Raw genomic sequence first — 26,013 nt, 5'->3', positions numbered from 1 at the left:
ATATTACAGGTGCAGACGCATTCGAATATGTGTTGAATTTCACTGCATCGGTCATCCTACTGTTTCAAGTCAACCTCTGCCAGACTCGTGCTGCAACGGACTGTGACTGAGCTACTCGGCCACAGGCCAAGCAACACTTCCTTTGATTTCCTGTTTCTCAAGGCTCTAACTAGCAGCGAGCATTGGATGCCAGTAAACAATGACTCATAAAACCCCTACCTAGGGACTTGCAGTAGAAGATGCTCCGACTCAACTTCTGGCACGCTTCCTGTTTCGAGTCCCGACTATGCAACATTTCTCGGAAGAGAAAAATAATTTGGAAAATCGGAAAGAACCTCGCTCAGCATAGTAACAATGCGCCAACTTCTCCTTGACCCTAATGACCTCAGAAAAAAAAAAAAAGGTGTTTAAACTTGTATTTTGTTTCGCACATTGATACTTTAGACCGATGTTGTTGTAAAAAAAACTATCTCCAAACTCCGGTCTAAAAGCATGCTTTTCGTGCAAGGCTCGTCAAATTATGAGGCGCTGGAGAAATGCAGCCTTCTGCGTTAAGTCCTTATTTCAAACTCTTTTTGTTCGCCTTCCGCCCATTGAAAAGCTTGCGGGAAGGGTCTTAGAATGTGCCTGGTACCGCTGCGCCGCAGCGTTCTTCCGCAACATAAAGTTTGTCTGCTTTCCTCGCTGTCACCATGGCAACGAATGCCGAATGGATAGAAGCACGCACGGTACCACCGCGTGAAGCCAGCAACAGCTGACGCCATTTCACGAATGCCGTCTGCTAGCCAAAGCCGAACGCAGTTTGTCAGATCAACCGCCTCCGCCGGTGCGCCGCTAGCAAAGACGACGAAGCTGAGGCACGCCGACGGCGAATGGGCGAGCAACAGCACCGCGGGACGACTGCAACGGCAGCATTTATTGGGATTAAAGGCGCGAAATAAGCCAGAGCAATTTTCATTTCAATCAAAACATGCGATATCCAAGTTGGGGACCACATACCTTTGCTGGGTCTTTCCTGTGAACTTTTTACAGAGACACGGGGTGCCGCATTCAAAATACAGCTCCGTTTGCAAAATATGGGGGCCCTGAAAAGGGCCGTTTAGACCACTGCCAGAACTTATAACTGACGAAACGAGCACTTGACAAGCGGTTGGCGTATAAGTCGTCTTTATGCACGCAGGGGGGCGACGGGCGCAGTGCAGTGGGTCACTCGAAGTCACCGGGGCCGTCAGAATCCTCGTCCTCCGCACTATAGGGAAGGCTCCTGTCTGCGTCGGGGCTGTAGATTTTGGCGGCCGTGGCGATGAACGACTGGAATCTGCCAGTGTTTCCGCGCGCCTTCTCTCTCCTCCAAAACATGAACTTTGCAAGGTGACCAGTGAAATGGTGGCTCTCGCGCCATCCAGATGGAAGATAGTTTTTCACGTGGGCCCAAGTGCCCTCCACCGTATTGGTGTGCGCACCAGTGTTCGGGTCGACAAAGTGCAGCATGCAGTTAATGGTGAGGTGCGTGAAGCGAGTGTCATCTGCAAGCTTGCGATAGCCAGCCCAACAATCGGTGATTATTCTTGTTCCAGGGCGGACCCACTCGGCTATTAGCCCTAGCAGGGTTTTAGCGTCATGGGTCTCCACGGGAACAAGAAAGCAGCACCCGCTGCCACGCTCCACACCGCCGAAAACCCACTGGCCAGGCCTTAAATACCCGCGATGGTACTTGCGCCGCCCGAACATACTCTCGTCTAGTTCTACAGTCACGCCTTCGCCGTCAATCACCTCTGAATGCGTAAAGACGGCATTTACCACAACCTCCCGACAAAGGCTCGTCCAATCAGTTATTGTCTCTTGCGACATCAGTCTCTTGTTGAATGACGGCGCACGGTAGGTTCTGGCACCAGAGGTAGATGATCTTCATGAGTTGGGGAAGCGTCAGGTGCGATCCCTCGAAAAAGGAACTGCTCTGTACCGAGACCTCGCCCCGGCACTGAACCTAGACCCGCTTCCTCTTGGGCACCTCACGAGTCATCTACACACTGCATCTGCACGAATAGCTATCCGCAGATCTAGCGCGGACTTGCAGCGTCATCGCAGCTGCGCACTCTGGGAACGCAAGAGAACAAGGAGCAGGCCCATGCCTTGAAGCAAGTTAATTGCTTCAAGAGGGTCTTTCATGGCGTCATGAAGACAGCACAAGTTAAATGCCATGGCACTGTGACGCTCGCCTCTGGAAGAATAAAGCGCCGAGAAGGATAAAAAAGCAGAACTGCGCGCTTCTTTGCATTTACTTGTTATTTTTATTTGATCCGCCATTTTATACCTTGTGACACTATTCTAACAAACTCATTGGTTAATTGGTCAGAGCATGTCAGCGCGCGACAAAACAAATGCCAGTCATATGACCAGAACTGTTGCCACGGTCGGCATCGAAACAAAGAGGAGAACAGTCGGACCCAACAACAAAATAAAGTAACAAAGTGAATTTTAAAAAAAATAAGAAGGGAGCCGTTCTCGGGCGGCGTGTTCTTTGATGAGAGGTGTTGCTCGCAATGTTACTTGTTTGTTTTCTTTTTTGTTCTTTTACCCTAGAGGATGCCACGACCCTTATTTGAAGCTGATTTGTTAATTCAATAACAAACAACGCATTGGAACGAAGGAGGGAGGGAGTCTTGGTGTCAGAATTCTTGAAAAGAAAAGAAAAGTAAGAATGCACAGTATATACCGTATTGCAAGACAGTTATACTCCGCACTCGGCAAGGCCTCAGGACGCCGCCGACGACCGTTGGGCTGTTTATTTTGTTTCTTTAGACTTTTATCGCAACCACTACTCCACCATGCCTCAGATTTTCCAGCGAAGGTCCGGCAGTTTTTAATAATTATTAGTATTGTCGTTTGCAGGGCACTCTTTCTATGCTGCTTTGTTCCTGACGAAAAACGTGTTTTTTTGGCCATCCCGCGTCCTGTTTTTTTTATCCGTAACATGGGTCTAAAGTATCAAACTGCCTTTGGTTTTTCGGGAAGGGAGGGAGGGAGGGAAGGAGGGAGGGAGGGGGGAAGGGGTGTTGGAAATTGACTAGTGGAGGGCGATTCTGTCTCGCGCCTGTGACATTTTTTGATCTGTGTCCTCTTAGTGTGCACCGGAAACATCGCATTTCTCCAGAAAGCTTCGCTTTCTTCTCCTTCAGAAAGATGTCACTGGAACAGAGCTCTGTATCGTGGTTCGTGGCTCCGCAAAAGAAGCACTTCTTTGTGTCATGTGCCTTGGCATGCAGAACCGAAGAGGATGGTAAGAAAGCTCGTTTCTGTTGCTCTCTGCTATTCCTCTTCTGCGGGCGATCATCGATGACTCCCGATCGTTCTCTGCTCTCGATCTCGATGAGTAGGTATTCCAGCAGGGTTTCTAATTCGCCTTCCGGAAGACGTCGTCCTGTTGGAATATCTTCAGCTCGTAATGTTGGTGTCGCGGCCGGCGCCGCAGTGCTTGCAGTACCGGATGAGGAAGACCCTTCTTCCAGTGACGTTGGCAGAAATAGTGTCGAGGCCATGTTTCCTCCATCCTGGAAGACCGCCTTCCTTTCGGAGTGACCAGCACGTCGGTAATAGTCGACCACGATGTCGGACGGGAGTGCACTTATGACAATATCTGTCAGCATGGTCGAATACGTGTTAGGTGCGACTCCAAGCCCTCGAAGACCTCGTACGTGGGCTTGCACCTAACACGAAGAACAGACAACTTCCGTTTTGAGTCTGCTTCGGAGTCGAGCGACGCAACTTCGCTCAAATGAACCGCCATGCCCATCAGCATCAGCAATTGGCTCCCACAACGAAGAAAGAGGCTTTCTTGAAAGTTAAGGCGTTGTCACTGTACACCACCCGAGGTATTCCTCGCCTGGCTGTGAACCTCTGGAAGGCCATGAGGAAGGCTGGAGTAGCCAGGCATGTGACCAACTCTAGATGTACGGCGCGCGTAACTGCACAGGTAAATAGTGCGATGTACGCCTTTTCCATGCCGTGTCCAGACTTGACCAAGAGGGGTCCTTGGTTTGAAATGGAAGCGGGGAATGCTACGGGCTGCAGCAAGGGTTTTCGACCCACTCGGGCTCGTAGCACCCTTTGTGATAAGAGTGAAGATTTTGTTCCAGCGCCTATGGGAACGCGGACTCGATTGGGACAGTGAACTTCCTGAAGACCTCTCGGGGGACTGGCAAAAATGGTGTAAGGAGCTTCCACAGATAGAAGACATAGTGACGAACCGGTGCATCATGAGCACACGAAAACAGCATCCCAATACTGTTCAACTCCATGTCTTCTGTGACGCTAGCCCTCTCGCTTATGGAACCTGTGCATACCTGAGGGTTGACTACATGGATGGAAACATAAACGTCAGTCTGGTGTTCGCCAAAACACGAGTAGCTCCTATAAAGCGGTTGACACTTCCTCGTCTCGAGCTTATGGCGGCCGTGATCGGTAATCGAATTGGCAAATTCCTTAGAAGGATACTGGAGTTTCAGGAGACATTCTTCTGGACCGACAGCACAATCGCTTTCCATTGGATCAAGGGCTCGGCCTCCAAGTGGAAACCTTTCGTTGCTAATAGGGTGACTGAAATTCAATCAGGAGGGGAACCAACAAGTTGGAACCACTGCCCTGGACCAGAAAACCCAGCTGATTTAACAACACGAGGAACCACGGTAGAGGGCCTAAAAACGAAACAACTATGGTGAAAGGGCCCTAGTTGGTTCTCAGAAGACCGAACAACTTGGCCAAGTACAAATACAACCGAAAAGATGTCGACCGAAGTAGCAGAAGAACGAAGGTGTAAACCTCACGTGCTACATATACTAACCGAGGAAACGACACCGCTCTTGGAGTTAGAGCGATACAGCAAACTAGAACGTGTTCTTCGAGTTTCAGCGTGGATCATGAGGTTCTGTAAGAACTGCAGAACACCACCAAGTAAAACGGGGGGTCCTCTGGCCACAGATGAACTTGAGAAAGCAGAACTGTTTTGGACTAAACGAACCCAAGAGGAATCCTACACCAATGAGATCAACGAACTAGTAGAAGACAGAAGTTTGAACGCGCAATCCAGCATTATTGCTCTCAGTCCTTACCTCGATGCCAACCGGCAACTGCGACTCGGAGGACGACTCCAAAACAGACACGAACCAGTAGAAGTCAAGCACCCACTACTGTTACCCTCTGGGCATCGCTTCACAGAACTTCTGATAGACAGCATGCATCGACTTACATTCCATGGAGGAATACAAGACACTGTAACCCAGTTAAGAGAACGTTATTGGGTTCCCAGAGCTCGGCAGACGGTGAAGAGGGTTATTAACCGCTGCAACGTCTGTGCTCGGTCAAGAGCCCAAAAGGCATCAGCACCAACTGCTCCGCTTCCAGCAGAGCGCGTAAATGAAGCAGGACCGTTTGAAATAGTAGGAGTGGACTTTGCCGGGCCCCTCTTGGTCAAGTCTGGACACGGCATGGAAAAGGCGTACATCGCACTATTTACCTGTGCAGTTACGCGCGCCGTACATCTAGAGTTGGTCACATGCCTGGCTACTCCAGCCTTCCTCATGGCCTTCCAGAGGTTCACAGCCAGGCGAGGAATACCTCGGGTGGTGTACAGTGACAACGCCTTAACTTTCAAGAAAGCCTCCAAGGAAATTTGCGACATCTGGTACGTGCTCAATGACAAGAAAGTGCACGAACACTACTCCGAGCATAGGATACAGTGGAAATTTATCGTAGAGCGAGCCGCCTGGTGGGGCGGATTTTGGGAACGCCTAGTGCGCACCGTGAAAACAAGTCTTCGAAAGGTTCTAGGAAGGAACAGCTACGAATTTGAAGAACTTACCACCATTCTCCACGGAATCGAGGCGGTCGTTAATTCAAGACCTCTCTCATTCCTACATGTGTCTCCCGACGAACCAGAAGCGTTAACTCCGGCACATTTTCTGACAGGAAAACGGCTGACAGCTCTTCCAACCTCAGCTATGGAGGACCTTCAGCCACCTACTAGGAGTGAAGTCACTCGGCGCTGGAGGCATCGGCAGCGGCTACTAGACCACTTTTGGCAGAGGTGGCGTAAAGACTACTTACTTCAACTCCGGTCAGCACATGAAATGCATTGTCGTAAAGACAGTCAAGTTAAGGAAGGAGACCTCGTTCTCGTCGAGGACAACAAGACTCCAAGGCATCTATGTCGGACTGGTCGGATCCGAGAAGTTTACCACGGCCGGGATGGAATTGTGCGATCCTGTGCTGTGAACATGCCGAGGGGACAAGTATTGAAAAGACCACTTCAGCTTTTGCACCCATTAGATACCCATTAGAACTGCATAGTGAATGAGCGATTCCCTCGCGCTCATTTTGGGGGGAATGTGTTGGAAATTGACTAGTGGAGGGCGATTCTGTCTCGCGCCTGTGACATTTTTTGGTGAACGAGATCGTGTCTGGGACTGAGGACGAGGAAGAAAGGATGGCGCGTGAAGAGACATTCTGGTTTTTGGGGCGACGAAAAAGCAGGGCAATTGTCGGGATGGATCTCACCGCGGTCATGTAAATATTAAACCAAGTCCTTTTTATAAGTCAGTTCGTGGCGACTCATTACGCAAAAAGGGGGGAAGGGGATGGGGAGGGGGAGGGAGGGAGGGAGGGAGGGAGGGAGGGAGAGAGAGAGAGGGGAGGGGGGGGAAGGGGGAGGGTTATTTCTCAGAAAATGTAACCAAATACATTTCACCCTAATTGTATCGCGATAAAAAAAAAAACACTAAAAACACTGAAAAAGAGGAGGCAACGTCTTTGAGACGTTGCCTCCCCTTTTTCTACCTTCTGTTGTGTTCTCTTTTCTGCCCCAGTCTCAGGTTTACAATCATGTTCAACTCCACATGTGTTTGATACGGGAATAGAGATACTGGTAAAAAAAATGTATTGCGATACTGAATTACAGATACGAAATGTATTGCTGAAATACAATACTGCCCAACCTTGTTGTGTTGCCGGCATAAGCAGCTGAAAGCTGACAGTATCAAACGCATAGACAATTGCAAAAAAAATGCTGAATTCCTCAAAAAAGCACTGATCTTACTAAGCTCAGGGTGCTGCATTGCCTGGGGTGACTCGTAGCGTCTACAGTGGTCCATCGCAAGGTGAAACAAAGTATGTAGAGACTATAGTCAGAGGAAATGAGCGGGAATCCGCTAGCTTGCTTGTAATCCTAACCCACCTGAATGTAAAACATATAACACGGAAAACAAGCGTCGGAATGAAGACCAAGTAAAAGGCGGACTTACATGTAAAAATGCAGTATAAAAAACAAGCATCAGAGCAAAGCGCAAGAGGAAGAGTGAAGTGAATCTCACTTTTTTTTTAATGCCGAAACAAACCCAGATTTTGCACTTCAAAGGAGTGCGCGCGAATGAACGTGGAAGGCGGCAGGGTTGGCCATCTGCTAAACAATGCTCCTTGAACTATAAGAAAACAAGAACTGATCATCTTTCAGTGGCGCGCGAGTCAACGAGTTATCAGAGCTCTGCGAGTTATGAGTCATTCTTCGCTCCCAAATCTCAGTCTTTGCGCGCGCGCGCTTTTCCATGCCGTCGCAAAAATAAAATAAAAAGCAAGACAAGAAGGGCGATGAGCAGCCGTGCATGGCGGATTCTTTCTTTGCTGCACCCTTCGTTTTTTTTGCTTTGTTTGGTTTCTTGTTTCGCTTTCGTGTAACACCAATGAAGTCCGTCGCCAGCGCGTCCGTGAAAGGTGCCACTGCCACCCCCCCCCCTTCCCCCTCTGCTCTTTGCTTTGACGCTTGCTTTTAGAGCGCAGCTCTTAGGGGCCCGTTTCCGGCTTGAGCGGCGTCGTTGTCGCCGTCAGCGTAACCAAGGTCATCTCAAGGTCACGGGACCCTCAAGGTCACGTGACCTCCAGATCACGTGACCCCCAAGGTCATGTGACCCCTCCTAAGGTCACCTCAAGGTCACGTGACCCCCTGAAGGGCACGTGACCCCGAGGTCACCCCAAGGTCACGGGACCCTCAGGTCAGGTGACCCCTCCAAGGTCACGTGACCCCGAGATCACGTGGCCCGCTCCCCAAGGTCACGTGACCCCCCGAAGTCACGTGACCCCTCCCAAATTCACGTGACCTGGAGGGGTCACGTGACCCCTCCAAGCTCCAGGCCACGTGACTCCCCAAGGTCACGTGACCCCTCCCAAGGTCACCTCAAGGTCACGTGACCCCCCGAGGTCACGTGACCCCTCCCAAGGTCACGTGACCCCCAAGGTGGCGTGACCCCTCAAGGTCACGTGGCCGCCAAGGTGACCCCCACGTGACCCCCTGAAGGTCACATGACCCCGAGGTCACCCCAAGGTCATGTGACCCCTCCAAGGTCACGTGACCCGAGGTCACGTGGCCCCCTCCCCAAGGTCACGTGACCCCCCGAGGTCACGTGACTCCCCGAGGTCATGTGACCCCTCCCAAGGTCACGTGACCCCCAAGGCCACCCCAGGTGATGTGACCCCCCGAGGTCACATAACCCCTCCCAAGGTCACGTGACTTCTAGATCACGCCTCCCCGAGGTCGCGTGACTCCCCCTCCCCGAAGTCACGTGACTCCCCCTTCCCGAGGTCACGTGACCCCCCGGAGCATATTAAAGAATGAGGGAAGGAGGAGGGGTCTACCCTCCCCTCAGTACACTTCACTCCTCCTCCTCAAGAGCTGCGCTCCAATTCAGCGTTACAGGGAATTGTAAACGGCCTTCACTTTTTTTGTATTCATTTTATTTCTGAACAACTGACTCGCTGACTGGCTTGGTATAGCTGAACGTAACCCCCCCCCCCCACACACACATAAATAAATAAATAAATAATAATAAATAAATAAATAAAAAAAATATAAAGAACCAGGGCCCATTCCATTCCCATATCATTCCGGGCAAAAGGCATCTAATTCCATTCCCATTCCATTCCCCTCAATGTTGCCGCCATTCCATTCCCATTCTATTCCGGGCAAAAGGCATCTAATTCCATTCCCATTCCATTCCCCTCAATGTTGCCGCCATTCCATTCCCATTCTATTCCGGGGTCGCGAAAATGCGGAATGATTCCGGAATTATACCAACTCCAGAGTGGCAACTCCGCAACACTGGTTAGTAGTAGCGGAAAACAAACAGCGCAAGGACAAGGACAGAGTAGAAGGCGGTAGACACACACAGCGCTGCCTTCTACCGCCTTCTACTCTGTCCTTGTCCTTGCGCTGTTTGTTTTCCGCTAATATGAATGACCAACTAGCCCAATCGTCAACACTACTGGTTAGTAGCTTCTTGCGGTCCGTAAGAGTGCTTGGTGGACTCCAGACCGGAAGGGATGGCTGGAGACAGGGTTCTTGGGTGCTAGATAGTCTGGACAAATTGTTGTTTCGGAATTTGGGCTTTTGCAATCTAAAGCTCTCCTCATCTGTCAAGTTCCTAATATTGTGGGTCTATATTCGAGTATATTATCGAGTTATAATATGTGTGCGGGCTAAAATTGCATTCAAGTTCTTAAGCGGCATTTTCTGAAAACACAAATTTCAGACTTTGCTTATTTTCGGGAGGGATGTCTCGGCGCTTAGGGAAAATTGAAATATGACTTTTTTTGCAATTTGTAGCTAAATGCGCAAAGCGTACAATGTTGAGAGCGAATTCTTCAATCTGGATCTTAAAAATATTTTAACTGAACTTGGTAGTTTTGCTCGATAGCTATTGCTTGGTAGCCACATATTCAATTTTTTACCCGAATTCGTTGTCATTAATTACCCCGACTGAGAAAATGACCGGATGTTTTATATCGGTTAAAAATTTTTTTATCCCTCGCTTGGTGCAGCTCCCCCTGCCCCCGAGGACGTTGTGGCGAGGCAGCTGGTGGGGCGCAAGGTGGAACTCAGCTGGAGGCTGCCCGTGTCCGCAGCCCTTCCGCCCGTCGACTTCTTCAAGGTACATTCATCCAAGGGCTCGCTCGCAGGTTTCCAGCTTGACGCTTTGACTCTCTAGCTTATGAGTCTGGAGCTTCGTGAAAAGTTGGCACAAAAGCATAACGTGAGTTTCCACGGAGTCGCGTGGTGATGTGGTCGCGATACTGGGACGTTGCGACGCGGTCACCACGATGGGTGGGCTGCCTCGGAACTGCCGAGTGCCAGCGCTCCACGCCCAGGAAAGAGGCGAGGAAATAGGAGAGTAGTAATGAAGACGGTTGGGCGAGTTGGGTATACGTTGAACGTAGTTGCAGTTGCTTACAACTGGAACCATGTTCAAGTGGGAGAGCATTTGTGGGCTCTTTGGCGATCTACGTCATAAGGACGTTGGTCCCTCGCATTTGCTCATGGTGCATCTTACGTCGGCGGGAAAAGAGACGACGACTCCTTTCGGTAGGTGAAACCTTGTGTTAAGGAAGGACACCATTCATAAGGTCAACTTTTATACCCTTAGCTTCGTACGAATAAAATTTACAGTACAGTCCAGACCGGTTATAATGAAGTCTACAAGACTGAAATTGCTTCGCTATATCCGCTTCTTCATTATGCCTGGCCTCCATAGAAGCAACGTGCAAAAAACCAACAAAAAATAAATACAGGCTGTCAGGGGCACATGTTTATCATGCGTACAGAAAGCGGTTGAGGCTTCCCTGCACACTTTCTCTGCTAGATCTTAGCCGCTTCTCGCCAACTGTGAGAAGCTCCGATGGAAAGAAAATACTGCGAGCTACATATTGACCTCGTCCAGAGTCCTGTCGACAGCCGCGGCGGACGCCGACGGTGGACGGCATTTTTTACGTCGATGCGCACTTTATCGAGGATGGCAGCATGCTTTTGTTTCGAAAAGATTGCCTTTGTCGTCCCTGTCAAGGTGCCGGCGGTGCCGGGACTCGCCATTGTTCAGTGGCGATGATTCGCCGAAATGGTGCTTGAGTGAAGCTAGACTTTCGCGTAGAGAGCGACCACACCGACTAGTGATGCCCACAGGAAGCACAAAGCAAACAAAGCGCGCCCACTCCGAGTTCGCACTCAAGTTTGTGTTTCGTCGGTATAAAGAGCCTAGATTTAAAAGAGGGGGCAACTGCTCGATCGGAGTCGCATGGTTTGTGGGCCGCGTTTGCACAACGAGCTGCAGCCTCAAGGAGTCAAAAGCGTTCATCATCTGCGAACGTATCTGCCTCTCCACCCGGTTTTCTTGCCACTCTGGCCACGAGACAACCAAATGCAGGCACACTTGAGCCCATCCGCCCAGGAGGCGTCCTCTATTAAATTGGAGTTGATCCCCCTCTCAAATCTAGGTTCTTTGCATCGTCTCCGTCGGTATATTCATAGGCACGTTGTCACTGGTGCTCCGAACGCTCCTATCGGCATGCCACGACGGCTTCTCCGCGTGCAATGCTTAAAAGCCGCTTCCCAGATAAGAAGCAGTGAGCGGACGATGATGCGGAGGCTGCCGCGGGCTGTTTTTGCAGCGCATCTGCGGCTCGCTCTGGGCGCCTGCTCAGCAGCAAAGTGCGGAGGTCTGCAATTCTGTAAACTTCCAGAATTTGATCATTTTTTTAAATCATCGAACAATTTCTTTACGCTATATCTGCAGGAGCTGCTGAATTTTCTTCGCTAAAAACAGACAGAAGCACATTGAAAAAGTTTAAATGGGAATGGAAAATCGAGATTGCTTCGCTAAAGCCGCCATTTCGTTATAAGCGACATTGTTACAAACAATTGCGACAGTATATACTGGCAGTTGGGAGGCAGAATGTAAGGCAGAGTTTTATCTGTGTACATGAATTGTGAATGAAATTATAGTTGTTTTTATCAGGAACACACTGACATTGTTTAAGAAAACTATTGTTTGAAAACTAATCTAATACCCAACATTTTTCTACACTAGATACACAGCAGAATGCCTGGCAAGTGCAACTGAAAACAAAATTTTTAAACAAAAGTAATTAATTTTATGCTAACACGACGCTTACAATTTCAATAAATTTTTTGCTTTTTTTGTTGGCAAAATCCTAATATGTTTCATTAAGGACATCCTCAAAGTAATAAAAGCAATGCCAATGTTGCAGTGGTCATTAAATTCCAGATAGGAAAAACAGTGAGTGAGCCTTTCCTTTTGTTCCGCTACCAAACAATAGTTCTCCTAAATTGAAATTTATGCCAGAAACTGGAACTGAGAAGAATGCATTCAAAGTGCTCAAACCACAACCTTTTTTTTAGCATCGGTGGCAAAAAAATAATATCTAAAAGGATAACTATGCAGTGTGAACAAGGGGAACTTTGGTGAATGTAAATATGGCATTTTTTAATATCAACTTTTTTTGCAGAATTTTTTTTTTTCTGCGTCCCCCTTTAATGGGATGCTACCCAATATTTCCTGTACCGGTGCAGCTGCAATTTTCGTTCGATGTAACCATACATTTTTCTAAGCATTTTCGCTGGACCTTTACAATGTAAGTTGTTCTGTGTGCGAACTGTTAGATGTGGGTTTGTGGCCTTTCCTGACCGGTGCCGTGCCCGCCCAGGTGCGCTTCAGCCCACCCTACCCGGCCTTTGTGGTCACCCTGGCCGGGTCGGTCAGCTCAGCGGTGGTGGACTTCCCCTTCCAGCCGGGCGTCACCTACACCTTCACGGTGAGTGGCCGCCCACCCACTCCTCCCCTCTGCAGAGCGACTTTTGGGACCGGGCTCTTTGGATTCGTATCGCTCAGACACTCAGACATGGAAATCTTCACACTGATGCATGGTGTGCAGAGTGAACAAGTTTCCTAGGAGTGCGAGAGAAGATAATATGGTCATGGTAGGCTCTATGATCATACTTGCAAATGTCTTTCCTGAAAGTTTAGATGCTTACCGGTGAATATTGCCTCTGGGGTAAGGGAGAACCTCTTATTAGAGATGTCACCAACTTGCTGCGCACCATCGAGGAATCATTGCAGCCCCTCCCATAGTGACCTCGCCATTTTGAATTGCATTGCGCATTTGGGAAAATGCGGTACCATGGCGACAGTTTGGGCCGCTTTAACCACTCGGCCACAACTGCGGAACGAGTAGGGGGCTCTGAGATGTGATAGCAACTCAAGAGCTGGGGATGTCATGGATGAAACGTTAAATGTAGCCGCTCAACGTCTATACACGAGAGGGCGCTGCGGTCAAATGCATATATAATCGCGTTAAACTTTGCATGCATTGGCTCAACGTTTATAGACGAGAGGGCGCTGCGGTCAAATGCTCAAATGCGTATATAACCACGTTCCATACCACACATTCTCTTTCTGACATGGATGGAAACTAACTAAAGGCTCGGCATGCTGTGGCTCAGCGTCTACGCAGACAAGCACCACCAGAGCTTCGCCCAATCAACATCATTCACCACGTGGAGATGCGGTCAATTTTTTCACTTCGTCACAACATGACTTTCGAAAAACCTACTTGTGTAAAACACAGTTGGTATCAGTCCTTCATAAGCTAGATGTCATTCTTGACCATTCCTGATTATCCGATTGCATCTTTTTAGACTTTTTGAAAGCCTTTGACAAGGTATGCCATAAGCTATTCCTCTTTATAAATTGCACCTACTCAACCTGAATCCAAAACTTCTTATCTGGTTTCAGTGTTTTTTGGTTAACCGCTTGCAGTTCATTGTAGCTAATTATCACCTCTCTTAGCCGAGTTGCATTCACTCTGACGTGCCGCAAGCCTCTGTGCTCGGAGCTCCTCTTTTTCTTACGTATATTAATGATCTACCCTCCCTTCCCATATTCATTTGTTTGCCGATGATTGTGTTGTATTCAGGGAAATAACTTGTGAAGATGACACTAACACACTCCAGTCTGATCCTAACGCTATTGCTGTTTGGTGCAAACATGTGCATGGAATTGAATACGTATTGACAAATGCAAATTTATATGCGTGTCCAGGACAGTTCATAATCTACCTGTTTACCATCTTCATAACTTGCCCCTGGACACTGTGACCAGTTATAAATATCTTGGTATTCACATCACATCAAATCTCACTTGGGCAGTTCATATAACATATATGATTAATAACGCTAACCCCATGTTGGGATATCTTGGACGTAATTTTGCAAAAGTTCCCTCATCTCTAAAACTTCTACTTTGCAAAGCACTAATTCGTCCAAAAATTGAATATGTCATTTCAGTCGAGGATCCTTGTCACGAAAATTGAATTCACTCACTCGAAATAATTCAGAATAACTTTGTTCATTTTATTTTGTCCAACTATAACAAAACTGCAAACATTACCACAATGAAATCCAGCCTCGACTCACCGTCTTTGGCATCTCGTCGTAAAGAGTTTTGTCTTTGCCTCTTGCACAAGTTGTTTATCAGCTCCATCTCCGTGCCAGACTTATTTTTCCTCCCCAGTACATTTCATCTCGATTAGACATGTCCATAAGGTCGGTGTCCCCATGTGCAGGACTAATGCTTTTTTTTTTGAGTCGTTTGTCCCCAGCACATTAGAAGAGTGGAATCGCCTTCCCGTACCAGCAGCTTCGATACGAGACCTCCAACTGTTCAAGAACGCCTTGACCAATATCGTATAAATAGGTGCCATTTTTTTGTACTTCTACTAACCGCTTTCTTTTACTTGATCGTTTATTTTTGCAGCCACTCCTCTTTTCAATGCCAAAGGCCCTGAGGGTACTTGTAATACAGTAAAACCTCGTTAATTCGGATCTCATGGGACCGGCAAAAATGTCAGAATTATCCGCGACTCGAAATATCGAAAGGACGAGGAAAACAGCGCGAAAATGTTTCCCTGTGACATACCTTTATTTTGAGAAGAAATCTGTTATTGCCGCCTGCTTTCTAGACGACATTTCGGCGGAGACGGCAACTTTCCTTTGTGCAGTCGAGTGCTCCACCGCACTCGCACTGTCGGAGCTACGCATCCCGTGCGCCGACGATTTAGCGCAGCAACGCCTCATCTAGTTTCGGGTGCACCACCTTCCACAGTCGCCTTCTTCTCGCGTTGAACTTCTCGCTCTCGAAAGCCTGTAGGATCTCGTCCTCAAGTTTCAAAGCGGAGGTGGCCGGTGAAATATTGAGAGATAAGATAGCTGTTAAAATTGCGGGCTTTAGGATGGGCTGATTTCTGCCGGCCACCCCGCGTTGAGGCATGAACATGACTGTCACTCTCGCTATCGGCGTGCTCGATAACAATAGCACCGTGTGTCGCGATTTTGCCGCTCCGGTTATCGGTCGCTTGTGCTACTCTTTTTCCGCAGCTATGCCTCTGCCGTTTCCATGCCAGGAGAGTAGCGCACTAACGCACGGCAATCCAGAGCAAAACTGGTGCTGAACACGAAGAACCGGAAGAGCGAAGAACCATGGGAAAACCTGAAAAACCACGTATGCACCTCGGATGGATAGCGGTCATACCCTTTGGAACGGACGGTAGCTCTCGCCACCTGCCAAATTCGTCCAAATTAACCGTAGAATGCCCTGTTACTTCCGAATTAATGAGCGTTTGGTGCCATTGACTAATACACGCATTGACGGGACCGGATCGGCACTTAAAATTATCTGAATTTCCGAATTAGTGGGGGTTGAATTTCCCAGGTTTTACTGTAAATAAATAATAAAAAATCATTCAGTCTTTCCACTCTCGTGAAGAAGGAAGACCAGCGGACCTGTACTTGATACACTGTGTGCTTCTTCTTCGTCGTCGTCTGTTTTTCACGCTGTTTCCTACGATGAATTCCCACCAACGCGCCCAACTATAAATTCTTCTATGATAGCTCGAAAGGTTGCCGCCATCTATGAGCGAGGGCGGAAACCAGACTGGTTGTGTGCTTGCCGCCGTCGCTTGTAGATGGCGGTAGCTGTCCAGGTAGGCTTGTGTCGACATACCGGACACGATCCTGGGGAACCTAGCCCTTAACAGCTCAGCTGTAAAAGAATGAAAAATGTAGTAACCACACGCAGAGTGTGGTCTGTGCAGGACGCATCCTGTGCGCCCTGTTGTTTGTCAGTATGATGGAGCCTGTATAATTTTATACAATGTGCGATGCTGTGTTTTCTTGCGAAGCAAGCTAGAAAAAAAGCCGGACCTTATGGGTGGCTGCCTTTTGGCATAAATGAAGGCGTGACCGGCGATATGGGCCCGTCGGGACCCCCCACCGTGACTACAGGAACGAGCGGGACCCTCTAGGTGAGAACTGTACGGCAGGTGGCGTCGTGCGCCCGTGGCCAGCTGGAAAGCCCTCCTTCGGCTCCGGCCGTGCTGCCGTTTGCCAAGACGGATGTGCTGCCTGCGCTGGGACACCTGCGGGCGACCCCCCTGGGGCTCTCGGCCGTGGCCTTGTCCTGGGACGCCCTCCCGGGCGTGGACGGCTACCGGGTGTCCTGGGGCCTGCACACGGAAGATGCCTACCCCCTGCCTTGGGAAAGGGCGGACACCCCTCGGGCCGCCTTCAATCGTGAGCCCCTTGGGGAGGTCCCCATTCCGACCGCGTTCTGCCACAGATATGCAAACTGCCACCTCAACTTGCCCAAAACAAGCGTGGGGAGCCTCTGTCTTAATGCAGGAAAGTTATTTGCATGCAGTAGCGCAATCTGTCCTTTGCTTGCCATGATATCTGGATTGCGGAGTTGGCGAAGTGGTCGTGGCGCAAACGCAGCGATAGATTTGATGGACTTCGATTTGCAATGGCACATGCATCGTCGTGAGCACAAATGCAATGGACCACACTCGTTACAGTCCTTCCTACAGTCCCTACTAGGGGTGTCGCGAACCGGCCGAGGTTCGAGTTCGACCAGGTTCGACTTTTTCGAACTTTCCGTGGAAATTCGACGAACCTTGGATTGAGGTTCGACTCGTGTGCGCATGCGCAACAGGCTGGCCAGTTGGCTTCGGATTGGATGGTAATGGCTAAGGGATGAATTAAGGGCACCGCTGATTGGTTATTTCAGTTAATACAGTACAACAAAAATTAAGTTATTAACGTCTTCAATGATTATAAGTGGTTTCTTTTAATTCCAACTGTTCATAAAATAAAATAACCCTTTGCATAAAAATAAATTCTCCAAACCTAGACATGCGTCTATCAAAGTCTGGCCACACTGTCCGCAAAGTCGAACCGGTCGAACCTGGTGAAAAGTTTCGAAGGTTCGTCGAACCGGTTCGACCCAGTCGAACCCCAAAAGTTCGACCTAAAAATCTGGTTCGACAAAAGTTCGCGACACCCCTAGTCCCTACAGCAGCCAAGGTGCTATGGATTCGGATATGGATTCACGGCTGACCTCAGCTATCGGCGATATTCGGCTCGTGTTATTTTCTGCTTGATTTTCCGGTTCATCAGTTACAATATTCCTTTTGTTACTTATTTCTACCTGTTTTCACTGGTAAAAGCGTGACTTGCTCCCTCCACCAAAAAAAAAACCCGGCGTATTTTTAATTTATTGCTTCCTCGTGGCGCCCTCTATCAACAAAACTATTGTACACGGAAAGAGATAGCACAAAGTCAGTGCAGCTGCGTGGCGCGATCGCAAAATTTCTGACTGTGTTGTGGCTTGTCGACCTCCCTCAGGTTGTGTGCTTCACTTACATCCTGTAACTTCACACCTTCAATGGTGTTTTACTGGGTGTAGCCCGAAACAACCCATTCCCGTTTGAACCCGTCCCGTTTCGACCCATTCCCGAAACGACCTTCCCGTTTGAACCCGTCCAGTTTCGACCCATTCCCGAAATAACCTTCCCGTTTGAACCTGTCCCGTTTCAACCCGTTCCCAAAACGCCCTTCATATTTGAACCCGTAGCCAAGACATATTTTACGTTTGAATTCGTCGCGTTTGAACCCGTTGGTATAAAGCCCTACACATCTCAACCTCTTCGCGAAAAGTGTCCATCGTTCTAATCCGGGTTTGTGCAGTTTTTCTGCTTAAGAATATGTCCCGAAATCATGTTAATGCAATTAATGCAAAGGTGCAGGCGAGCAATCCTGTTATGTTGTGAAATATTTTTGCTTGTAAACGTATTCTTAAAATATGCAATACTTTCAGACGAGCTTCAACGAAATATATTTCTACTTGAACCACATGTTTCTTTGAAGATGGCCCCCAAAATGTGTTACTGCGAAATGGACTATGTACACTGCGCGACAACGTTATCACGAACACAATGTTGGCGTTTTTTCGAATTTTACCTCGAAATAGTAATAGAAGACTTTGACGAGCGTGTTGGGACAGATGTAACAGTAAGAAAGCACAAAACATGTCTGTTTTTGTCCCTCTGTTTGTTTTGTGCTTTCTTACTGTTATTACTAGTAATAGAAGTTACCACATTTTGCCGCTTAGGTTAGTGGACCAGATGAGCGCTTTCAAACACACTAATAATATTGATGGCAGTCTTCTGATTTTTTTGACACAAACAGCTAAAACCAACAATCGCTTGTTCGCGCTAACGGTTTCGCGCTCTGTACAATAACAGGGAGCTTTCGTAGACCGTTTTCGACGTAACGCGACGCTCTCCGCAATTCGCTACGATACCCAGAACTCTACAGTCAAGGCCATCGGCGCGCAGGCACAGTATAGCTGCGTCTTCGTTGCGGAGGGCTTAGCGGAGGGGAAAACGCGGTCTACGAAAACTCCCCAATAAGGTCTTAGAGTAACGCAGGCAAGCACTTTGAGTAAGCAAAAATTAGCGTTGCCTAAGTTTTTATATCGCGACGCTATTTTTAGGTTACCCAAAGCGCTTGCGTACTTTATTCTAAAACTTCCTTATAGCGGACGGGATATTTTTAAAAGTGATAAATCAGACAGGCTGACGGGCGTATGATTGCGACTTCATTTTTTACAAGTTCAAACACAGAACCGTCGCGTACACAGGCAAAAATCATAAACCACAAAATGCTATCGCCTTGGTTGATAAAGTCGAGCAGGAAAGTCGCGCCATCAGAAAAGCGACACTCCAATTGTGATAGTTCGCGGTGGTCACCTGGCCCGCACGGCACCACCATTTGCAAGCTGCTGCAGCGATATCCTTGTCAAGGCCTCATCTCGTTTGCAGGTCAATGAACTTGTAAATGTTCAGGTGAGCCCTCCCTGACACAGCGTTTATCTTACGGTGCCATGTCTCCGAGGTTGTTTCGCGAGAGGGAGAAGTGATGTGAGCAAGGAGAACAGACACTGGACACTTGAACCTAATCAACTGTTAACGAACAATATAAACTAACCGAACGATGGCCGAAGCGGGAAGGTTGTTTCGGGTAAGGGCGAAACGGGAAAGGATGAAACGAGAAGGTCGTTTTGAGCCGGGTCGAAACGGGAAGGTTCAAACGGGAAGGTTGTATTGGGAATGGGTCGAAACGGGAACCACCCGTTTTACTAACTGATCTTTTATTTCGTCTGTTTTTCTATCAGTCTCGTGTGACGTTTTTTGTACAGTTGAACCTCAACTTAACGAAACCCGATTTTACGAGTTTCCCGATTTAACGAACAAATTTGGATTCCCCGCGCAGCCTATCCCGAAGAATGTCTTTCTCGACTTTACGAAGTTCCCAATTTAACGAAATAATAGACCCTTTCCGAAATTCAGTCTGGCCACTTCAATAGCTATCATCATTGTCATCTTGACGGTGCTCAAAAGTGCGGCTGGCCTCATTGTACGAGGGAGACGGCGCCAACGCCGCCATGAGCATGTACGGCATCGCGAGTACGAGCACTGCTGCTGCTGGCAGTCTAACAGTATCGTGGATTACACGTTTGTCGCCCATTTCAGACTTTCAGCCCAATCGAGGACTGCGCCTGTGGCAGCATTAACGCAGTCGTCGATGTTACAATCGTTCACTACGCTGTCCTCAGTTGCGACTGCGTGGCACATGAAGTCAGCGGTGAAGTCTTCCATAGCATTGATAGGGACGATTTCGCCGCTTGCATTCTTCTGGCTCGACGCCCCAGGTGCAGCGTGTCCACCGGTCAGATCGGCGAATGCGTAGCTTGCCTCTTCACTAGTGGGTTCGCTCACCGCGTCTTGACTGCTCGGATCGGCGATTGCGTCATTCGTCACACCGGCATCAGCGGCGGAAAACTTCGGCGTTGACGGCGGCGCCTGTCGTACTCGTGGTTTCTTTCTGGGCGGCCTTTTCGCGACGTTGGAAGCGAAGATGCTTGGCACTGCTTCCTGTCTGAGGTAGCGACGTTTACTAGCGACGTTCGGAATGTAGTCGCCCTCTCGAAAGTGCCCTGAGCAAATCTTAGTGTACTTCGTAATAGAGAAGTGCTTGCCTTCGTCACGTTTTATTGCAGCAACCCATTTTTTTCGGGGTCGGATGGGATGGCGAACAAAGACACCCGTACAGAAAAAAGTATACAAATTCGCGAGAGGTCACACGAAATGCCCGAATGTTAACGTTATCTCGCCTAGCAACGTCGCTTCTGTTTACAAAAAGAAAAGGGTGCAGGTGCATGCTCCCTTCCGTCACGCTAGCGCTTGAGAAGCAGCACGAGACGGCTTATATCATTCCATGCTTCTAATCTGGCGGGGTCTCTTCAGTTTCGATTGTCGCAGCGGTCGCGTGCGTGCACCGCCCAACCGCGAGCCAGAGGCATCCTTGAGTCCTTTTTGCTTACACAGCGGCACACGGCAATGAAAAGGCATCGCAGAAGCAGCGTGTGGCGAAGTATCAGCCACGCAACACCTTCTGTGGCCGCAGTGGTGTCGGTGGTGTAGCGCACCTTGAGCAAGCGCCGACGCGGCCATACATGCTTATGGCGGATGCACGCCGCGCCACGCCCATCTGCCAAGCTTCGCCACCGTTCCAATAGATGGCGCTGAATTTCTAAAAGGGTCTATTAGGGGGTCCCAGAGACTTCGCTAAATCAAGGTTCAACTGTATTACAATAAAAGTAACCATTTAATGAGTGTTTGTCGAAAAAAAAAAAGAAATTACAGTTGTGTTTTGATTGAGCATTCTTGTTTAATTCACATCAAAAAGAAACTGCTATTTGTTTTTAAAAATGTCCTTATTTGAAACTACTATTCGCACACCTAAAGAACCACAAAAAAACACAAGGACGAGGAAGTAAACAGACAAGAGCGTTTTTGGGGTAGCATAATACTATTCGTATTTGAAAATAATTGATTTGATTTGATTCGTAACCTTTATTATTCGATTTGATTCGCTTCGAAAGGTTTTGATATTTGCACACCTCTACTTCTAAGGTTAACCCATTATTAGTGATTTTATCACTCATTGAAGTTAACTGCTCAATATCTGGCTAACAAGTAATGAAACAAAAGATCAATTGAAAAATGACAGCTATACTAAGAAGTCTGCTCTCAACACTGTATGCTTCAGAGATTTAGCTACACATTTGAGGAACGTTCATTGTTATATCTTCCCTAAATGCTGGGATGTCCCACCTGCAAATTTTCAATGAGTCAACAAATTGTATTTTTTGAAAACGGTGTTTTAGAGTCATTTTCAATGCACATTCAGCCCGCATGGACATTGTAAATTGATTTATAGGTCAAATATTCATTTATAAAATTGTAACCTGGCTAATTCAGAGGAACAGCAGCAGCTCTAGAGGTCAAAATTGCCATTTGCAAAAGAATGAAATTTTAGAATGTTTTGGCTCCATAGATCCTTAAGTGTCCTCCTCTAGGCAACGTCGTCATAGATGTCGTCCTCGGCGTCGTCTTTGAGATGTTCCGAGAGATTCTCCTCGGCGTTGTCGTAGGCGCCATCCTTGACGTCGTCTTGGACGTTGTCCTAGAGGTCGTACTTGGCGTCTATCTCTAGGCAACGTCCTATACGTCGTCTTAAACTTTAATACACGTTGAAACATTAATCGAAAACTTTTTTCCTGCGTGGCTATAATGCTTTCGCCCTCCTACACGTAAGCAGTCTCGAGTGTCCTCCCGTAATATCTTTTCAGTGACGTGGCTTCCACCGGGTGCAAAATGTACTGCCAAGGTGTTTGCTTTCAAGGACGAGTTCCACAGCCCCGACGAGATGGTCTACTTTGTCACACAAGGTAACGGAAGTCTCTCCACGTCTCTGGGACAGCGAGACCGGCTCGCCCGTTGCGCTTGCTATTTCCGCACCGGCGAGTGTAGGCGTCACTCGCGATGTCGCCGGGAGATGTCTCGTCGCGTGGCCGGTGTTGCAGCGAACGGGCGAGTCCTCCTCCTTTGTGGGACGGTCCCTCTCATTGTGGTGCATAGAGTCCGGCTTGGAAAAGAATGTGCGTCGACCGCCTTCCCCTCCCTGCAGGCAAGCCTCTGCCAAAGCCGCAGAAGCTGGCGTCTTCCGTCAACGGCACGAGGATCTTCCTGAGCTGGAACGCCGTGACCCCCGACGCGTCCCTGGGCCCCCGGTGGGCCTACGCAGTCTACATGATCGGGACACACTCCGCACCCCGTGAGCTCCGCCTTTGTTCTCTCGGGGGCCGCCCTTGGAGTTGCTCGGCACGAGCCATTTGGGAAAGACGCCGCCTCTAACGAGTGCCCCGGGAGCCATTTGCAGTCTTATATGCCCGGCATTAATGGGGCCATCGCTCGGGGCTTTTACGTCCTCACTGGGACGTAAAAGCCTCTATGGCATCGCGCTGTCACGTGATGTGATGTCACGCGACGTGGCGCGACACCGTGACGTGACGTTGGGGCGTCGCGGTGCGCTGCAGTGGCTTTCTATGTCCGTCAAAGCCCCGCGTGCCCTTTGGCGGCCTCCTTACTGTGCCTGCTAAAGGAGGAGCGTGGAGAGGCCCTACAAAGACCTTCGGGAAATGCCAAAGACTGCCCATTTCTTTATGCCAACAGCTGTTGCGGATGACTCTCATTAATTCAAACTCGGGGAAGCCAAAGACTTTACCGTATTTACTTGCATAATGAACGCACCCCCCAAGTCGGCTCTCAAAATTTCAACTTTTTTTTTGACTCTCGTATTAAATGCACCCCAACTGGGAAGTCAAAATTTTGACCCCCCCCCCTTTCCCTACGCGCGCGAAATGAACACACTTTTCTATCCTGGTGCAGCGAGGTCCCGAATGCATGAACAGCGTGGGCGAACAAAATGCCTCGCGAAAGGCGTTAAAAAAATAAGAAAATATCCAACCGAAGCAAAAAAAAAAACATTGAGAGGAGCTTCTTTTTTTTTTTTTTGTGCACAGCGCAGTCCGGATTTTGGGTCGCACGCCGCGCGGAAAGAGATAAGAAAGAGAAGCGGAGAAGCCCTCGCCTAAGCAAAGCATGCATAATGAAGGCATCCTGCCCTCACACTTTGGAAAGAGAAGCGAGGAGCCCTCGAAATGAACGCACTTTTCTATCCTAGTGCAGCGAGGTCGCGAATGCATGGGCAGCGTGGGCAAACAAAACAACTTGCGAAAGGTGGTAAAAAATAACAAAAAAAAACGGAAGCAAGAAAAAAAACATGGAGAGGAGCATTTTTTTTTTGCACATCGCAGTTTGGTTTTTGAGTTGCGCGCCGCATGCAAAGAGATAAGAAGTTACGTCGATTTTTCGGGATAAAAGGTCCGTTCATTATGCGAGTAAATACGGACGCAAAAATTTTACTTCGCGTAATGAACCCCCAACTTTGCATTGATTTTTCGGGAAAAAAGTGTGTTCATTCTGCGAGTAAATACAATAGTTGGAAATATCGCAAGTTTCACTTATCAGATATTTATCTAAATGTGATGTGAGACAAAGTAGCGATTTGCAATAGGAATAGCCACACATACCAAGCAGATTTTTTACAGTTTCCCTTACACAGGGATATCTTAAGCAGGCAGAGGTATAAAACATTGGTGAAGTTCAAAGGGAATAGGGGTTTCGGCTGAATATTTTCTATTCAAATATCGAATAGTTTCTCCGGGCCTCTTATTTCCGTTGAACCGTGCTTACACAAAAATTCAGCTAAACTTGTTCTCAACCATCCTCTTGTCCACTTCTAAGGCCAGTTAGTTTGAATATAAGTAATCCCTCATTTTAACAAAGTCAACAGGACAGTAAAAAATTTGATACAAGGGGTAATTCGATAAAAGTGATAGAGCCCGAAAAACAGTGCCAGCAGCCTGAAGGGGGGATGGGAACACTGCGGAACGCTGGAGTTTTCCGATAATTTCATCCGAGCATCAGTTCTCCTTGAACTGCTCCAGGCATCGCAAGAACACTGTCGCCACCCCTGCACTCCACTTTGCTCCGAAGCAGCGGTGGGATGTTTCACGTCTCCGCAGTCGTCGGCGTTTCTCAAAGTACCTTTCCGACGCCGCCTTGTGTTTACCCTGGCCACACGCATGGTCTACGGTCGCAGCATTCGTGGCAACGACGGGAACATCCGCATCGACAAGCGCAAACGAATCAAAGTTGTGCTTGGTGGCTCGGCCAACATGTTTTCACACACTCTTGTAGAGACCATTGCAGCTCTGGGAATCGTGCACTGGCTCAGCAAGCATGCTCGCGAGAGAAAATCTGACGTGCGCTAAGTAGTTGGCAACCTTTCGTCTCCAAGTTGCGAGCGCACTTTCTCCTGCACGGTAGACTTCTCGAACCCGTCCAATATGCCTCGCTTTTTCCGCATCGGCTGTCGAACAGCCGATGCCGGAATGTCAAATTTTTTAGCGATTTCGCACTTGGGCCAGTTGCTTTTTTTAACCTCCAGCAACTTTCGGTAAACACTCCTCCCGTACAACGCACATGTGCGTGTGGTACGCCACAGGCACGCACGTCGGGGGCTCCCAAAGGGATGATCTACTCCGGGCTCCATCGCTCTCTTGACCCGATGCCGACAGGAGTTGGGCAGCGTTGACCGCGTGCACCGTACGTAGCATTGGAACGTTGATGCTGCTCCCTGCTCGCGTTAGGCGTCGGCGCATCAGAAGCAGCGCTCTGCCATCTGTGCGCGCTCCGTCATCTATTTACTCCGTTTTCAGTTTGCTGTTTGCCTCGGTGGAGAAGGGGAGATCCACCTACTCGTGCGGCAATGTCGTGGCGGCACTCTCAAGATGGCAGAAACACCCGTGTCGTCGTGTTTGTTTACTTCGACTACAGTGGTGCTTTCGAAGCATTTGTGTTTTCGAACATCGCCCGGATTTCTTATTTGGAGCATTTCACGCCTGTGCTAAAGTTAAAGGTATTACTGGCGCGTACCGTATAAAGGATGCGAATTTTCACGCGTCTTCATCACCGGAGAAAAGTGATTAGGGTTAGCAATCCTGAACGCTCGCAATGTCCGTCCGCAACCAGCGATGCCGTTAAAAGGCTGCGCCAGGCAAAAGTCGCTCATTTCTTTCAAAATTGACACACTTAAAAGAGAAGTGTACTAGTCTGGTGAAATAAAGACTCCTCTTCGTCTAACATAAAATAAATTGTTTTACAAAGGTAAGTTGTCTCATGGCATGTATTTTGGCCTGAAAAATTGATGTTTTGGTTATAACGCGGTACCGCTTATAGTGCGGATTTTCGCGACTCCTGTGACATGCGTTATATGCGGTCTACACTGTAGACGCTGATTTAGAGAGCGCAAATTACTAAGAAGAAGAGGACAGGACAGGAGTACTTACTTACAACTGTCAATTTAGTAGAGCATCTAGAGAAAGACAAGGTGGAAGTGAAAAAGGAGAAGAGAAAGATTGAAATAAGCTCACTGCTGCTACTAAGACAACATATTTAGTTTTAGAAATCGATATAAAAATTACTTCAACTTCACCTAAAGACAGAGTACTTGTCACAAAAACGTTGTCTATAATACAAGAAGAAAAGAAGAATAAAAAAAAAAGGACATTGAGCAAACTACTATAAAACATTTCAAGGTAAACACCGCTGGAACTGAAGTTCTTTTTGTGTTTCAAGTCTTCTAGGAAAACACCGAAAAAACTGAAGTTATTTTTGTGTTAGGGTTACTGATGGAGCACTTATGCACTTTTCACCACTGGTGAGGATGACTTGAGCCTCGTACACTTCTCTAGTGTTTTTGTCTCGGAACCGGTTCAGAACTTTGGTGTGGTTGAATGATGGTGAGCATTTGCAGTC

General features: G+C 48.3%; 1 protein-coding gene across 1 annotated transcript in view; it reads left to right on the top strand.

Annotated features, from left to right (window-relative positions):
* The window catches only part of LOC8025626 (sortilin-related receptor), a 286,962-nt gene that overhangs the window by 221,449 nt on the left and 39,500 nt on the right, over positions 1-26,013 (top strand). Inside the window, exons 31-35 of the mRNA XM_029971324.3 lie at positions 9,862-9,971; positions 12,538-12,645; positions 16,210-16,459; positions 21,921-22,019; positions 22,259-22,405. Of these exons, the coding sequence (XP_029827184.2) occupies positions 9,862-9,971; positions 12,538-12,645; positions 16,210-16,459; positions 21,921-22,019; positions 22,259-22,405 (714 nt within the window). The remainder of the gene's footprint in view (positions 1-9,861; positions 9,972-12,537; positions 12,646-16,209; positions 16,460-21,920; positions 22,020-22,258; positions 22,406-26,013) is intronic.

This window comes from Ixodes scapularis, unplaced genomic scaffold, assembly GCF_016920785.2.
Source record: "Ixodes scapularis isolate PalLabHiFi unplaced genomic scaffold, ASM1692078v2 PGA_scaffold0__279_contigs__length_252992795, whole genome shotgun sequence".
In the NCBI taxonomy this organism is placed as follows: domain Eukaryota; kingdom Metazoa; phylum Arthropoda; class Arachnida; order Ixodida; family Ixodidae; genus Ixodes; species Ixodes scapularis.
The sequence above is the reverse complement of the archived record's forward strand: the minus strand, read 5'-3'. Positions and strand labels throughout refer to the sequence as shown.